This window comes from Mus caroli, chromosome 4 (genome assembly GCF_900094665.2).
Source record: "Mus caroli chromosome 4, CAROLI_EIJ_v1.1, whole genome shotgun sequence".
NCBI lineage: Eukaryota > Metazoa > Chordata > Mammalia > Rodentia > Muridae > Mus > Mus caroli.
Genome location: NC_034573.1, coordinates 34,946,842 through 34,958,759, shown reverse-complemented (window position 1 = coordinate 34,958,759; position 11,918 = coordinate 34,946,842). Strand labels below are relative to the sequence as shown.

Genomic DNA, 11,918 nt, shown 5'->3' with positions numbered 1-11,918 from the left:
AGCTCCTCTGGCTGTCCTGGAACTTTGTAGACTAGGCTGGCCTCGAACTCAGAAATCCGCCTGCCTCTGCCTCCCAAGTGCTCACAAAGGTCTATTTGTTTATCTGTTTGCAAACAGACATGCTCATCTGTTGACAGGGCTCTTTATCTCTGGCATGGTATTCTAACAGGTAAAATAAAAGAATTGGATCATGCTATAATTAAGAGGAAAAATGGTGGTGAATGCCTGCAATCTCAGAACTTGGGAGGTGAAGGCAGGAGGGTCAGGAGTTCAAGGTCAGCCTTGGTCATATAGTCTGGGGTATATGAGACCCTATCTCAAAAATCCAGCTGAGATTGGGTTTAAGTGATTACTCAGGTGGGCATAGTGATGCACACCTTTGATCCGAACACTCAAGAGGCAGAAGTAGGTGGATCTCTGAGTTTGAAGCCAACCTGGTCTCTAGAGCAAATTCCAAGACTTCCAGTTGAGCTGCCAGCTGCCAGCCAGCACCAATTTTCAGCCATGTGAATAAGAGAATTTGTACCTTCCACACACTCCACAATTCCAGAAAATACTCTATAAAACACAAAACCACCTGGCTAATGCACAGACTCATAAGAAATACTTAATACTATTGTTTTAAGAAACTTGCTTTTGGAGTCAGGTGTAGTGGAACGTGCCTCTCATATCAGGCAGAGGCAGGAGGATCTCAGAGTATGAGGCCTGCCTGATACAGAGGGAGTTCTAGGACAGCCAGGGCCATGCAGAGAAATTCTGTCTTGCAAAACCAAGGAAAAGGAAGGAAGGAAGGAAGGAAGGAAGGAAGAATCGAACTCATTTTGAGCCATGTATGGTGGCAGTACTTGTAGATTAAGGTAGAAAGATTAAGAGTTTGGAGGCCAGTCTGGGCCTCAAATAGTGAATTCAAAATCAACATTTTTGGGGGTGGGGAATCATTTGGGTCAGAATTTTCTTTGTTTGGTTTTGTTTTACATAAGCGACAAATCAAAGGTTGGCAAACTTTTTTTTTCTGTGAAAGATGAGATAACACAATAAGCATTTTTGGCTGTATAGGCATATGGTCTCTGTTACAACTCCCTAATTCTGCAGTTATGATTCGAAAGTCTCTGTTGACAAAATACAAACAAAAGTACACAGCTGAGCTCTAATGCATTATCATTTACAAAAGTAGGTGGCGGAGGTTCAGTGCGTGGGACCAAATTTCCGAAGCCTCCTGGTAGAAAACGGACACGGAGATTGCAGCTGAGAAGGGATACTTCCATAATCAAATCCTAAAGTGTGACATCTGACTTTGGGACTGGGAGGCTTGCAGAGTTCTGAAGAGTAGCGAGGACTGATAGATCAAAGTCCGGAGATCCAACTGTTACCAGCGGTCATTCACCTAAATTACACATTGATATCGTGCCTTAGCCAGAGAGTTTGTGGACTGAATTCATGGCCTGAACTCATAGGGATTTCTAAGTACAACATTCCAAGTTCCAACTGACTCCTTTCAGCAGCCCGCAGAAGAGTACAGAAGTGAGACCAGGCCTTGATCTACTCTCGCTCACTACTGTGTATCGTAGAGAGCAGCGGGGTTTGTTGTCTGATTGTCTTGTTTGTGGCTACACACTGCTCTAGGAGAGTTGGTTTCTTCTTATTTTGAAGGAAAAGGTTGACTACGGTCACTCAAGTGGACCTAGAAATTGCTCTATCTCCCAGGTCCCATTCATCCAGAACGAACTGATTAGTGACTTAACTCCTGGGACTAGAAAGGGGGCCACCTTATACATTTACTGAGACATATGGCCTATTAAAATTGTACCAGGTAAATTAGACTCAAGAGCTTATAGGGCACACATGATCAAAGAAAGGATTTAATATCTCCCTTTTCTTTTTTTCTTTTTCTTTTCTTTTTTGTTTTTTGTTTTTGGGTTTTGGGTTTTGTTTTGTTTTGTTTTGAGACAGGGTTTCTCTGTGTAGTCCTGGCTGTCCTGGAACTCACTCTGTAGACCAGGCTGGCCTCAAACTTAGAAATTCGCCTGCCTCTGCCTCCCAAGTGCTGGGATTAAAGGCAGGCACCACCACTGCCTGGTGTATTTCCCTTTTCTTGACTCCCCAAAGTGGTGGGCACCCAGCAGCACAGGGGGCCTGGTCTTGTGCTAGCCTATCACCTGATATCTGGTGTATCAGGTGATAGGCTGAGGACTCGGCCGGGCATGGTGGCGCACGCCTTTAATCCCAGCACTTGGGAGGCAGAGTTCGAGGCCAGCCTGGTCTACAAAGTGAGTTCCAGGACAGCCAGGGCTACACAGAGAAACCCTGTCTCGAAAACCCCCCCCCAAAAAAAAAAAAAAAAAAGAACAGAGGACTCCCTGACTCGGCTCAGTCTCTCACTGTTGAACAGCCTACTGAACGAAGCATCTGCTGGTCTGCCTCTTCCTCTGTCTGGACCTGGATCTGACCTGCCATTTCCTGCTCTGGACTCAGTTCCATTCCAGCTTTCACCTGGAAGCTGAACTCCGCAGCTTCAGTAGCCATCTCTCCTAGCACTGGTCAGGCTCATGGTCTTATCAATACCAATTCCTGCTCAACCCACTTTAATCTCTTGACCTCAGCTACAGCCTCTTTTGACATATATGTATAGAGCTATATAGGTCTATTTGCTGTGTGATTAAGAGAGTTAATGTTCAAAACTAAAATTAGGATAAAAGAACTTACATTGGCCTTAGCCAGGCAACTATTAGTGGATTTCATGACAAATTATTGCTATCTAAACTTCTAAACCTGGTAAATTTACTGTCATTCAAGTAACTTCAACATTGTACAAGACAAAAAAACATGTTCGTCTATACATTTAGCTTATTGTGCTCATGATAACAGGAAGAAACACCTAGTGGTTTGGCAAAATTTAGCCGAAGTAAAGAGGGCCCAGCCAGGACAGTCTCTAGAAGTAGGGGGGCGAGAAGTAATTTAAAATTTAGGGCAGAGTAGGGTATGGCAACAATCTCTAGGAAGGCTGAGGCAGGAGGATCAAGAATGTATATACATAGTTAATGAAAAAAAGAAGCCATGAATTTGAAAGAGAGTGGGGAGGGGTATATGGGAGGGTTTGGAGGGAGGAAAATGGAAGGGAGAAACGTTGTAATAAAATTACAATCTCAAAGACGAAAAGAAAGCCAGGTCTATAGAGAGAGTTTCAGGACAGCCAGGGAAACACAGAAAAACCCTGTCTTGAAACAAACAAAAATCTATTTGGATACATTGAATTTATTTTTATGTTATATATACATTATTGTAAATATATATTAAGATTTTTCTCTCTCAGCTTGTTGAAAGGACAGGATGATATAATTGGTCTTCAGATATTGAACACTCCTTACATACCTGTAATAAATCTCAGTGGACATGGTATATTTTTTTTAAAAAGAAAAAGAATTCATAGATATCCCAAGCTAATAACAAAACCCTGTCTCCAAAAGCCAAAAGAGAATTTTGTTCAAAAAAATTAAAGATTAATTTATTGATTTTATGCATGTGTGTATGTGCACCATACGCATGCTTTGTACCCCTGAAGTTCAGAAGAGGACATCAGATTTCCTGGAATCGAAGTTATAGATGGTTGTAAACCACCATGTTGGTGCAGTATAATTGAACACTTATACTGCAAGTATAAGTGCATTGAACTACTGATTCATTTCTCCACCCTTCCCCGCCCCAAAAAATAAATAAATAAAAAAATAAAGAGGTTCAGGGAGGTTGGGGTTGTGTCTCAGTTGGTACAGTACTTGCCTTGTTTGCATAATGCCCTGGTTCAGCCCCCAGCGTTACAAAAAACCCAGCATAGTGGGATCTGGACAAATGGCCTTGTGGTTAAGAGCCCTTGCTGCTCTTCTAGAGGATCCAAGTTCAGCTCCTGGTACTTATGTCAGAAGGTATAGTGTGCAGTTTCTACTACTCCACTTTAAGCTCCAGGTGGACAGTGCTACCAGCCTCTGCCCTGGTCCCCTTGGATCTGCAGATGAAAGACATATACACATTAGCTTATGTTTAATATGTTTTTTAGTTCAACGGCCAGGCTCTTTTAAGCCTACTCCCAGCTCAACACCTCTAATTCTGCCCTCAACCTAGTTGCCCAGTTACCTTCTCCTTGCTCAGTACCCGAAATCTGCCCTCAGCTTAGTTGCATTTCTAATCTCCCATCTGCTACCGCAGGCCCAGTCAGGGAAGTGGCCAATGACCACTCTACCCAAGATCTCATATGGCTGGCGGCTCTCTCTCCCTCTGAGATCTCATATGGCTGGCGGCTCTCTCTCCCTCTGAAACTTGGTTAATTTCTTTCCTTGATTCTCCTAACCTGCCTGCGGGAGCCTGGAAGTCCTGCCTCTGCCCAGACACTGGCTGCTAGCATCGTTGATCAATCAAGAACCAATGGGGGAACAGGACCTTCAGTGTTCGCATGCAGATTCCCAATCAAAGCATCAGAACCACTCCCTATGAGAAGGTTTTCAACCAGGGATGCAACACCCTCTTCTGATATCCTTATATAACTGCACACATGCAGTGTACATACAGAGTCACAGACAAATACACAGCCATAAAGATAAAAATACATCTTAAGCAAACCATCAGTTGAGGTGAAGCATGCCTGTAATCTCAGCACTTGGGAGGGAGAAGCAAGAGAGGATAGGTCATCCCTAGCTATCTAGCAAGTTCTAGGCCAGCACTGGATACTTGAAGATTCTATAAAAAATAAACAAACCGAAAGATACACAAACAAAAACCTTAAGTGCTTTGTAATTCAGCTCTCTGATTCACAACCTAGCCTAAAAGAGGGAACAATTTCTCTTGGGATTTGAGGCGTTAGTTTTTATTTAATGAGGGAAGTGCAATAAAATCCATGGAAAATCAGACCTCCTACACTCCTTCACACCTACACACACACACACACACACACATATGCCAAGGACTAAACAAAGACGGTTCCAAGTGAAAAGATGGCACTGGGCACCCTGTAAACTATCATCAACAGGTTGCTGAATGAAAACACAGACTCTTTCTGAGGAACAAAGAGGAATGACTCAAAGGAGTAGCTGCTTTCTGAGCCAAGCGTGCAGCCACCAGCAGAAAGGACAGAAAGTGGTAAGAGCTGCAGAACAACAGAATTGCTGCCTCTGGAACAGAGCCCAGGGGATTCTCCAAAGGAACATGATTGGCTTTCAGATTTTCTAATGGCTGTTATGTGCTTCTAAATAACTTCTTTCTAAATGGGAGTTTCGATTGTGGTTTGCCTGTTGTCTGTTTTCCCATTATATGTTGGATGTGGGGGAAAGATAGGCGACAGAAGAGTCCAAATATAAATGCAAATAGTGTTGTGAACTGCTTGAGAGTAAGTTTGATATGATCCATATTACCCCCAAATCCTTATTACACTTGATCTTAGCCAAAAGGCTGAGAAGCGATCCAAACCCTTTTTAAGAAAATAAAATTCTTAACAATTTCAGACTCATGTATAATGGATTTTGGTCGTTTTTCACCGCCCCTCGACCTCTCATGCCCCTCCCACTTTCACAGAACCTCCCCCTAAGTTCCCTTCTACTTCCCTGAATCCTCCTGCCTCCACCTCCGGAGCACGGAGACTACATTTAAATATACTACGCACGATTTACAACATCCATTTGCTGATGTCTCTTATCAGTTTCACCCTCTATCTTTCACTTGAGGGGATGGCAGGTGCAGCTCACAGACAGAACCTTTGCTTAGCATGTGTGAGGTTCTGGGCTTCAAATACCAGCAATGCAAAAGTAGTATCTCTTAAGTGGAAAGTCATACATTCGTGTCAATTTCACTGACTCCAAGAGAGTATCAAAGGATTTGTTCTAGTTTTTGCTCTCTGCATTTACCTCCAGTTGGCATAGAGTTGGAGACTTGTGTAGTTTTCTTTACTTACACACTTTTGGGGCTTCTTTTTAAAACTGTCTGCCTGTATTTAACGATGTCCTTTCCTCCCTTGGGCAACACACCCTGATTTGGATTGTGAGCATTTGCATTGTGTCAGGCTGCTGTTCTCCTTATCCGGCTCAGTCCCCCTCATCCTGGTTGGATTTTGCCCTCCTGCTTATGCCATCTGGACTACTTACTTTGTTTCACTCTAGTGACGTCCAGACTAGATTTCTCAGAAGGGTGTGAAGAGGAAGAGGAAGGTGATTTATTTTATAGTTCATAGGTTCCTGAACTCGAGGGACTGTACCTGGAACTGGTTTAGATGATGACATTTTGCACTTGAATGGGCTTTGGGGGGTGGAAGGGGTGGAGAGCAGAGGACAGGACTTGGAACCTTATATATAAAATACTATATATTGTGCATGTGAGAAGAATCAAAAACAATTTGTAGCTACTGGAAAAACTGGTACATTTAAGATGTCTGTAAAATTAGTGCTTGTCCTACATCCATCAAGATGTCTCTTTTTTCCTTCCTTCCTTCCTTCCCTCCTTCCTTCCTTCCCTTCTCTCTAAATTTAGACTGCCCCGTAACTTTCTTGTTCACTTTGAGACAGGGTCTTCTATAGCCCAGGTCTAGACTGGAACTTGCTATTTATTTAAGGATGGTCCCCCCCCTGCTTCCACCTCCCAAGTTCTGAGGTTACAGGTGCAAGCCACCATGTTTAACTTTAAATTAGTTATTTTATTTTTTTAATTTTGAGACAGAGTTTTACCACATATATAGCCTTGACTGGGCTCACACTCGAGATTCTCCTGTCTTCACCTTTTAAGTGCTGCTAGAATTACAGTTCGTGTGACCATCCCTAGCTCTGAAATTTGTGTTAATCAAAAGAATTCTCTAAGAAGTGATATTTTGGGGACCAAGAAAGTGGCTCAGCAGGTAAAAGTCCTTCCCATCCAAACCCAATGATCTGAGTTCACTCCTCAGATCCCACAGTGGGAGAACTGACTTCTGAAAGTTGTACTGTGAACTTCAAACACTTGTGACATGTTTGAACACACACACACACACACACACACACACGAGATAAATAAAAATGTTAAAAAGAAGTGGTTTAAGGCTGTGTCTTAGGAAATGTTCCTCTATTTGTTTGGGGACATTTTTGAAACGTGTTCTCCACATTGTGAGGAAAACCTAAACAGTTGCCAGGCTAAGTCATTACATGGAAAGGCCTTTGGGGAGGGGGTCAAGATGGAAGTTCCCATAACTCAACCTAGCTGGGCCTTATGAGCTCCCAGCCTCTACTAGCACCAATTTCCAGGGCACACACAAGAGCTTGGAGAAGCACTGTGTGAAGGTGTTTTGAAATTTGCAACTGTGCTAGTGCCGGGTTATTACTACGGGAATCAGAACTGCCAGCCGAGGTGGAGAACTGCTGTCAAGCCGCTTGGGAGTTGCGTTATAGACCTGTAAAATAACTGTCTGCTGTGTGCCAGATACTGTCCTCTGTTCTCCTCATCTACTGGGGTGTGACAGCAATGTAAACTGGCAGGCATAAAAAAGGCTTGGTCCTCATGGGTTCTTTGTCATCCCAATCAACAGACAATTAGCAGTCTCCATTTTCCTCTGCTCATTTTTCAGATGTGGAGCTCATGCCTCAGCATAGCTCACTCCCAAGCAAAATTTCCCCACTAGCATAGGATGGTGGAGTTTGTTCTTTACCCTGACCAACTCTCAGAAGATAATTCTTGACTTTGTCCTCTACAATGACTTAGCAATAAAGGTTTCCTTTACCTTTTCACATACTGAGATAACCATTTCTGGGAACTAGGTGTGGTGGCTCATACCTACAATCCATGCCCTTGGGAGGCTGAGGTAGAAGGTTGAGAGTTCAAGGCCAGTTAGGCTAACCTAGGCTATTAGGGTGAGCTCCTGTTGAAAAGAAAGAAAAGAAGGAGGAGGAGGAAGAGGAGGAGGAAGAGGAAGGAAGGAAGGAAGGAAGGAAGAAAGGAAGAAAGAAAGAAAGAAAGAAAGAAAGAAAGAAAGAAAGAAAGAGGGAGGCAGGCAGGCAGAGGGATGCTCACAGATATTCCTGGTCGAGATAATGGAGGTCTACTTATAGTGTCAGATTTGTGAGGTTGAGGCAGGAAGATGCCAAGTTTAAGACCACCCTGGGCTATGCAGAGAGACCCTAATCTCAGACCAAGCCAAACCAAACCACAAGTAGGTTGTGCAGATTTTTCAGGAGTTATGGGGTAATCCAAGTGGGTCTTTTCCAGAACAGGTTTTGGTGTTGGGGAACTGGAAGAACAATAACGCCTCTTTCTGAGGGGAATGAGGACAGGAGTGGGATGGAGGGGTTAGGTTATTGTGTGCGGGACTCATTGGGAATGATACTGGAAGGTGGAGGGTTAGGGAAGAGATGTGGGTTGGATCCACAAAGTTTTGTGTTATCAGTTTATAGATAATAGAACCACACCTAAGGAACATAGACATAAAAGAGCCGCAGGGACCGCAGCCTCAGGACCTCAGGAAGGGAGATGAGGAGGAACAGTCAGAAAAAAGAGGCCAGAGAGGGTCGGTCAGGAAGTCAACTGATGAGAAGTATACTTTCTTTTCTTTTTTGTTGTTGTTTTTTTGTTTGTTTGTTTGTTTTTTGTTTTTCGAGACAGGGTTTTTCTGTGTAGCCCTGGCTGTCCCGGAACTCATTCTGTAGATCAGGCTGGCCTCGAACTCAGAAATCCACCTGCCTCTGCCTCCCAAGTGGTTTTTTTTTTTTTAATACTTTCTATGATTGCAACCAAATGTCACTCAGCCTGCTTTCTCATCGATGAATCGGAGACAGTTAACAACCCCTATTACATGGCATATATTGGTTAACAACAAACTCTCCAAGCATAGGAGTAGCTAGAATTAGCATTCCCCATCTCAAGGTTCTCATCACATTCAAGAATAAATGGGTCAGAGGCCTAGGGGTTAAGACTTCAAGTGCTTAAGTCTTCCTGGCATTCCAGCTTCCACCTTCAGATCAACAAGGTTAGTTAAAGGAAGTGACAAAGTTTTTAGGAGCCCTGAGTTCCACAGCTCATCAGCTGTGAGATTTTACTGGCCATTCATTCTTATTCACTCCAAGGCACTGACATCTTTGTTTACTATGTAGTCTGGGCTGGCTCCAAACTCTGGCTCTTCCTGTCTCCGCAACCAGAGTCTGGGGTTACAGGTGTACACGACCGCGCATAGATTCCAGTACTCTGTCAAATGGGGACTGTGTTCCAGCGCTGTGTACAACGGGCTGTTCTGTACGCAGGCTTAGGAATTAATGCAGTTTTCTGCCAGCCTCATCCCAACAAGCATGTGTCATTTCCATGTGGCATACACTAGAGGCCATGTTGCACTTAGAACCAAGTTGGGCAGGTTCCTGAGGTTCCCCAATCCTGCAAATACTAATGTGGGAGTAAGAGTAAAGCAAGATGGTCACTTCCCTAGCAGGACTCAATAAGCAGCTCCTCCACGTTAGCCCCCTCACAGGCAGGCGGACCCAGCTAGGGTAAGTGGATCTTTGGAACGCCCCAGAGAATCCGTCCGCTGGCCTCGCGGGGCGTCGAAGCCGGTTTCCTAGACGACCTTTCTCCACTCCAGTTTCTCACTATCCCAAGGCTACCGCCTGTCCTCTTGTCCTCACTAGCTGCTGTCCCAGGTCCATACCCGAGTCACTGGGTACGCCAGGAAGTGGTGAGCAGCTCGTTGAACAAGAAGCTGGTTTAGAGAGTCTTAAGCTCCACGGTGAACGCTAGGAAGAAAAGCTGAGCGCCGCTGGGCATGGGATGCCCGCTCAACCCAAGACTGCGGTCGGGCTGGCGGAGCGCCACGTTTAGTCCCCAAGTGTCGCGACGCCCTGCAACACAACCTCCCGAGGGCCCGCCCCTTAGAGCTTGCCCCCCAAGCCCCGCCCTCCCTTAGCTGCCAGAAAAACCCGGCTGAAGGTTCCGCCCCTCAGTCCCCTCTCCGAGCCTTGTCCCTTATGCCCCGCCCCTTTCGAAAAGACCCGCTTTGCGGCCCCACCCCTTAGACTCCGCCCCCTCAGGTTCCCCGAACAGCCTTCCGAAAACCCGATTGAGGCCCCGCCCCCGGCCGAGACCACGCCCCCGGCCATCCGCGCTTGTAGTTCCCGCTGATCTCTCCAAAGTCCCGCGGCCAGGGGTGTCGGCTTTCCGCCGCAGGCGGCCGGTGCTGCGCTAGGTCCTAGCCCCCTCCCGCCCCCCGGCCCCTCCTTCGATCGCTGTGGTCGGGTAGCGCCCGGCGGGCGGCCTGCGGGCGGGCCGTCCTCTCAGCCGTAGCCCACCCCCTCTTAAAGCCGCGGCGGGAAGATGAGGTTTCGTGAGCAGTTCCTGGGCGGCAGCGCCGCGATGCCGGGCGCGACCCTGCAGCGGGCCTGCCGCCTGCTCGTGGCCGTCTGCGCGCTGCACCTCGGCGTCACCCTCGTCTATTACCTCTCCGGCCGCGATCTGAGCCGCCTGCCCCAGTTGGTCGGAGTCTCCTCTACACTGCAGGGCGGCACGAACGGCGCCGCCGCCAGCAAGCAGCCCCCAGGAGAGCAGCGGCCCCGGGGCGCGCGGCCGCCGCCTCCTTTAGGCGTCTCCGCGAAGCCTCGCCCGGGTCTCGACTCCAGCCCTGGTGCAGCTTCTGGCCCCGGCCTGAAGAGCAACTTGTCTTCGTTGCCAGTGCCCACCACCACTGGACTGTTGTCGCTGCCTGCTTGCCCTGAGGAGTCCCCGCTGCTCGGTAAGACCCAGGATCTGAGGACATGGACTCCTCGGATTTCCTCAGTAGGGTTCCAGGGATATTATCCTAAGATCTCTTTCAGGACTGCCAGCCACCAGGTTTTGATCAGAGTGCATAATCCCCAAGACGGACTTAATCCTCTTTGGGATGACTCAAAGAGAGGTTGGCTGGTGTCTCAAGAGGCAGGGGCCCTGTTGGGAAACCCCCAGGCTCTTGCCCCAGCACCAGACAAGGCCCTGGAGATACCCTTGTTCTGGCCCAGGACTCAGGAAGTTTGAAGTTGGGGTCAGTTTAGAGTAGACTGAAAAGGCTGCTCTGCAACCTTCCCTACCTATAGTAGCAATACCCGCAACAACTTCAACCATCTGAGGACAAGACCGACAGTGAGAAAACCACCTCCCCTCCCCACCACCCTCCACCCCGCCTTAGAACAAGCCACTTAACTTTCTCTTTAAGGTTTCTTGCTGGTAAATGGAGATAATAAACCACATCTATTTTGGAGTTGTTTTGAAGAAGTAAACGAAACATTGTAACTAAGAGTTTAAATAATGAGGACGAACTCTTAGAAAGCTGCTACAATTGTGGGATTTCCTCCTGTTTGTAGGTGCTGAACGAAGGGGCCTTCTGTCTCCCACCCCAAGTTCCTCCTCCTGAAGGTTCCTCTTAACCAAACTGAGCAGGGCCCTCTCCAAGGGCAGAGGGCCTGTGTACTCAGGGGACTGACTGGAGGGCTAAAATTAACCCGGTAAATGGGGGCTGCACTTTCCTGGAAATACTTGCCCAGCTGATACCAGGCAGGGGGGCAAGTATATGAGTTTGTGTTCCTAGTACTAGGCGACTGGCCAGGGTAGAACTTTGACTGGAGGTCACAGGTAGTGCCAGGTTTTAGAGAATGTTGCGCAGAGTGAATCCCATCTCCCCACAGACAGACAGGCAGGCAGCATGCTAATAGCTCTGTCTCATTCTGGGAAAGCCTTGGCAGAGCAGGCCTTCCTATAGCCTGTTGCTCAATGTCTCCAATAATTACTTCAATATTTTCACATCAAGTTTGGGAGGAACCTCTTGGAATTGGCCGAGCATGAGTAATCGAATTACTTTGGACTTGGTTGTTAATTTGGGAAACAGGAATAGTTCTATGGAAAGTGAAGTAGAACATTAGTCCTACTGATAAATGTCTGACTTCAAGCATATTATAGTGTTTCTTCCTGTT

At 46.6% G+C, this 11,918-nt stretch overlaps 1 protein-coding gene across 1 annotated transcript in view; it reads left to right on the top strand.

Annotated features, from left to right (window-relative positions):
* Window positions 1-8,363: 8,363 nt before the first annotated feature.
* The window catches only part of B4galt1 (beta-1,4-galactosyltransferase 1), a 48,950-nt gene continuing 45,395 nt past the window's right edge, over window positions 8,364-11,918 (top strand). The window contains exon 1 of the mRNA XM_021160405.1: window positions 8,364-10,708. Coding sequence (XP_021016064.1) covers window positions 10,294-10,708 — 415 coding nt within the window. The 5' untranslated portion in view covers window positions 8,364-10,293. The remainder of the gene's footprint in view (window positions 10,709-11,918) is intronic.